Source organism: Cynara cardunculus (genome assembly GCF_001531365.2).
Source record: "Cynara cardunculus var. scolymus isolate 2C chromosome LG 13, CcrdV1, whole genome shotgun sequence".
NCBI lineage: Eukaryota > Viridiplantae > Streptophyta > Magnoliopsida > Asterales > Asteraceae > Cynara > Cynara cardunculus.
Window position 1 is genome coordinate 11,747,301 of NC_037540.1, and position 5,754 is coordinate 11,753,054.

Here is a 5,754-nt window from a genome sequence, read left to right on the forward strand (position 1 = left end):
AAATCTAAAGCTTATGCTCATTTGTGGTTCATTTCTAGACTTGAAGAAGTGAGTTGTTCGGAAACCCTAGATCTTTGTTAGGGATGACTTGAAGATAGTGAAATCTCCGTTTTTTGGAAGCTAAGGGGCTTTTTGGTTCATGGATTTGGATGGAATTGAAAGGAATTGGAATGGCCAAATCCTTCCTTTGACCAAATTCCAAATACAATGTTTGGTTCATGAAATAAAAATGATGGAATCCTTTCAATTCCAATAATCCAAATTCTTTCACTCACGGATTTTACATTCCATGGCAATACCCTCGGATTTCAATTCCTTTCCGACATATTCCTTCCCTAATCCAAATTCATTCCAATTCCATGCAACCAAACGCAATCACAAGACATGATCAAATTCCATCAAATTTCATTCTATTCCTTCAAAGTCAAATTCATTTGATGAATTCCAATTCCATCGAATTCCATTCTACGAACCAAACGCCTCCTAAGGATTTGGATTTGGATTTGGAATCTTAAGTTTAACCTAACCAAGCAAGGTGAGTTTTAAGTTGTTTTGTGAAAACTTTATATATGCCAAAAATGTCCATTTTGGTGCCTTGAAGTATTTTTCTTGATATTTATCGTGTTAATTATTTGATGAAGTTTGCATCTTTAGTACATTTGATTTTATAAATCTCAAAAAGGCTTATGTTTGGGTCTTTTGGATGTTTTGATAAATAAATCATAAAGTGTGGGCTTTTCATGATTTATTCCTCTTGTGAGGATTATTCGATGTTAATGCATTTTTTTTTGTATTTAATTTTATAAATTTAAATCATTCGAAGACTGCATATGATTGAGTTTTGTCGGATTAGTTCTTCAACTTGCAAAATCGTATGTTGTACTTTTGTTTGTTTATTAGTTTCTAAAAGAAAACGTCGTGAAATGTTCTTGAACTTGGAACAAGTGTAGAAAGATCCTTAATCTTGATATGTTAACGTCACTTCTAATTGATTTTAAAATATGATTTTAACCCTACTGTCTTTAAGCATTTTAGCGACAAATCCTTGATTAAAGTGAGGTCAAACAATCATTAAATATGCTTATTCCAGTTCCTAAGTAAAAGTAATAAGAACTTGGTTGAATAACGAACCCAAATCATGTTAGAATAAAACAAACTGATGTTGTATGTGTTAAGTAATATCAAGTAGATCATTTGTATTGAATTATATTTCTTAACAAACACATTTTTCTCAAAATTTACAAATGAAAAAGGTTTATGAAAATAAACACTTGTTGATGAGACTAAGGCCTTGTTTGTTTTTATTAAAAAAAAAAAAACTTTTATCCATCTCTTATATCTGATTCGTTAAGAGGTAGGGTCATTCTTCTTTTCTGGTAAGAGGTAAACCAACATCTTATTTGTCTTTTATTATTCTTCAAATCTTCAACAACAGCATTTCTTAACCGATTAACCTTAATCGATCATTTCTCTCGATCGGTTCTTACCAAATCAATCCTCACCTCTCTCAATTGATGTATTTTAATAGGATTTAAATGTGTTAAACGCAATTAATAACAATTTTTTGTTTAAATGAATTCTAATTATATAATTTAAATGTAAATTTCATAATGATGATGAATAAATATGAGAAATTGGTAGGTACAAATTTATCCATAAATTAAGCACTATAACTTTTAATGGGTAAAATATAAAACTTAAACAAACTCGGACGTTTATCGATTTACAAAAACAAATAATTTTATCGATTCAAATTTCAGACTTCAGTACCACCTCTTATAAATCAGAAGTGAAATAAGATTTCAGACTTCAACACCACTTAAAAAACAAATGTCACCTAAGGGGTGTTTGGGATTGCTTATTTAAAATAACTTATGTTTTTTTTTGTAAATGTATTTATCAACTTATGTGGTGTCAAACTGGAGATTTATAAAGTGTTTGGATAACTCATGGCGAACCAAAACTGAACAAGTTAAGTTGTTTTTTAATGTTTGACAAATTTTGTTTATACATGTAAAATGACCAAAAAAACCTTGTGAAATCGAACAGAAGAAAACCTTGTGAACCCATCTCCATTTCTCCCTTCTTCAATTTCTATGAAATCGAACCAAACAAGGACCATCTCCATTTTTCCCATTTCTATAGCATCAAACCAAACAGGGACCATCTCCATGGAAGTCGAAAACCATGAAACTTGACAGCCATGGGAATCAAAGAGAAAAATATTGATGAATACCTTATTTCAATAGTGAAGGTCGATTTTTCAATAATGAAGGTCGATTTCTCACCTGATTTCCATTGTCCCTGTGCATTGATCAGAAAACATGAGGGTCGAATTCTCAATAGTGAAGGTCGACTTCTCAATAGTTAAGGTCGACTTCTCAATAGTTAAGGTCGATTTCACACCTGATTTCCATCGTCCCTGTGCCTCGATCAAAAACCATGAGGGTCGATTGCCAATAGTAAAGGTAGATGTTGATGAAGGGGCGTTTGGGATCAGAAACACCTTTGGTGAAAGTCGGTTTTCGATTTTGCAAGTGAAGGTCGGTTTTCGATTTTGCAAGTGAAGGATTTTTTTTATTTTCGATTTTACAGGTGAAGGTCGCTCCAATATGATGCTTAATTTAGGTTTACGGTTAAAAAGGTAAATTGGTTTCCAAAGCTAATAAGTTGAATCTGATAAGTTAGAAAGTCCTAACCTATCAAAAACTCTTTATTACTAGTTCGACACCGGTATAAATAATTCTTATCCAAACACTAAAAACTGCTTATTATCGATATCAAACCGGAATAATTTAATAAACAGTTTAAATAAGCAATCTCAAACATGCCATGAGTTTCAAACTTGATGAAAAAAAAAACACATTTTTCTTTTTTTTAAATATGTTCATAACATTTTTAAGAAAATGACTACCAAATGATCCAATTCCATCATGTAACATCGTTGATGTGATGAGAAACGTGTAACAATTGAACTGAAATACCATATCAATTAACCACCTTATCATCATCCTCACTCTTTTCTCTGCTCCCATGACCGACAAATCATGCTCCCACCGATCCCATACCTGCTTCTCCTTCTATCTCTATCAGTTCCATCGTCTTTCTCACACTCCTTCATCTTCAATGGGTTCAAAGGTCTCAATTCCACCAACATAACCTTAAACGGAGTTGCAGAGATCACTGGCAACGGTATTCTCAAGCTCACCAACGTCACCTCTCACTTGATCGGCCGGGGATTTTACCCTGACCCAATTCGTTTCAAGAATCCCATTACCAAAACTGCTCTTTCCTTCTCCACATCATTCGTCTTCTCCGTCGTGCCGCAGTACATAAAACTCGGCGGCCATGGTTTCGCTTTTACTATCTCTCCGAACAAAGACCTCGCCGGAGCTCAATCCACGCAGTACCTCGGACTCGTCAATGTCACCAACAATGGCAATACGTCTAACCACATGTTTGCTGTGGAGTTTGATACCGTTCAAGATTTCGAATTCTCTGATATCGATGATAATCACGTCGGCGTTAACATCAACCGCATGACGTCGGTGAAGTCGACGAGAGCTGGGTCTTTTGTTGATGGCGATTCAACAAAGCAAGATCTTTGCATACAAAGTGGCGAAAAGATTCAAGCTTGGATTGATTATGATGCCGCGAAACCCGAATTGAATATCACTCTATCCCTGTTTCCAAAGAAACCAAACACGCCGATCATCTCTTTTCCGGTGGATCTCTCGCCGGTTTTTCAAGATTTCATGTACGTGGGGTTTTCTGCATCAACAGGTCGTCTTGCTAGCTCTCATTATATCTTCGGATGGAGCTTTAACATGACCGGAAAAGCAGAATCATTGGATCTCCATCTCCTTTCACTTCCACCATTCAAAAAGAATCAAAAAGATTTCAGAATTTGGTGTTCTGTCTCTACATCCTTAGCCCTTTTCATCACTGTGATTGTCGTTTCTGTTTATGTTATCAAGAAACTCAAGAACATTGATTTGGTTGAAGATTGGGAATTTGATGTCGGCCCACATAAATATTCTTACAAGGAGTTGAAGGGAGCTACAAAGGGGTTTCACGAAAAAGAATTGCTTGGATTTGGTGGATCCGGTAAAGTCTACAAAGGGATATTACCAGATTCGAATACCCAAATCGCAGTGAAACGAATTTCACAGGAATCAAAACAGGGGCTGACGGAATTTATATCGGAAATTTCGACCATCGGCAGGCTCCGGCACCGGAATTTGGTTCGGTTGTTGGGTTGGTGTAGAAGAAGATGCGAGTTCTTTCTTGTATATGATTTCAATGCCAATGGCAGCTTAGATAAGTATATCTACAACAACCCCAAAATGATTTTAACTTGGGAACAGAGATTTAAGATCATAAACGACGTATCTAATGGATTGCTGTATTTGCATGAAGAATGGGAGCAAACTGTGCTTCATAGAGATATTAAAGCTGGAAATGTGTTATTAGATTCAGAGTTCAACGGCCGGTTAGGCGATTTCGGGTTGGCTAAGTTATATGACCATGGTTCGAGTCCCTGCACAACTAAAGTGGTGGGCACATTGGGTTACCTGGCTCCTGAGCTAACTCGAACCGGCAAGCCCACCACGAGTTCCGATGTTTATGCCTTTGGGGCTCTATTGTTAGAGGTGGTTTGTGGGCGGAAACCCATTGAACCCAAGGCGTCACCGGAGGAGCTCTTTTTGGTGGATTGGATTTGGGAGAAATGGCGAGAAGGGGGGTTGCTGGAGGTGGTGGATTCACGGTTAAAAGGTGTGTTTGATGAGGTTGAAGTTATGGTGGTTTTGAAGCTAGGGTTACTGTGTTCAAGCGATGAGCCGTCGTTCCGGCCGAGTATGAAACAGGTGGTTAGATACTTGGAGGGGGAGGTGCCCTTGCCGAAGATTCTAGCTCCGCCATGTGAGGGTGGTGAGAAGGGTGGTTTTGTGGTGGAGTTTGATAACTATGCACCTCCATTACCATTACAGAAAGTGAAGAGTTGGTCAGTGGGATACAGGGAAGGGGACGTTTATCTCGAAGTTGGTTAACATGGACTGCCACATCAGCATTCCATTCATCATACAACTCTATCATTTTATACCCAGACTCCATAACACTCCAATGAGTTTAATGGATTTCCACATCATATATATATATATATATATATAATGTATGCATGCATCATATTACATAATATGATTGTAGAGGATGAAGGAAGTGCAATCTCTAATTTGTATGATGATGTTGATCCTCCAATACGTGTGCAGCGAGGACCTACCGCAGAAATTCAATATTAGATTCAGATGAACTCTGAACTACGTGATTCATCGGTGCATCACTCACTTCGAAATGATTTAACGGAGCATATTTGGGAACATTATTCACAAGCATGRAATTAAATCTAAATGTAGTTTATGTAATGTATTTTAAAATTAATGTAATATCTTATTAATGTAATGTATTTTGAAATTAATGTAATGTTTTATTAATTATGTTGTTTTTATAAATTAAGAAAAATAAAAATAAAAATTAATTTATTGATTAATAAATATCATATTATAGTGTATATATATATATATAATATCATAATTAAATCCTTACAAATTTAATTATAAAAGAAAAAATAAATTAGTGGGTCCCATTGATTTAGCTATGATGCATACAATGGCCATGAAACTCTATTTGATGCAACTCCCATTATTAACCTCCCTTCACAATGCATGATGCATGTAATGGCATTTATGATCCTCC

The 5,754-nt window shown here is 35.9% G+C and overlaps 1 protein-coding gene across 1 annotated transcript; it reads left to right on the plus strand.

The window, feature by feature from the left end:
* Positions 1–3,011: 3,011 nt before the first annotated feature.
* LOC112525779 (L-type lectin-domain containing receptor kinase S.4-like) lies at positions 3,012–5,138 on the plus strand. The gene has a single exon (XM_025136046.1). The coding sequence runs from the start codon at positions 3,048–3,050 to the stop codon at positions 5,049–5,051; it is 2,004 nt and encodes a 667-aa protein (XP_024991814.1). The 5' UTR covers positions 3,012–3,047; the 3' UTR covers positions 5,052–5,138.
* Positions 5,139–5,754: the final 616 nt, after the last annotated feature.

Coding starts and splice junctions, on each gene's coding strand:
- LOC112525779 (XM_025136046.1), top strand. CDS start 3,048: ATGCTCCCACCGATCCCATACCTGCTTCTCCTTCTATCTCTATCAGTT.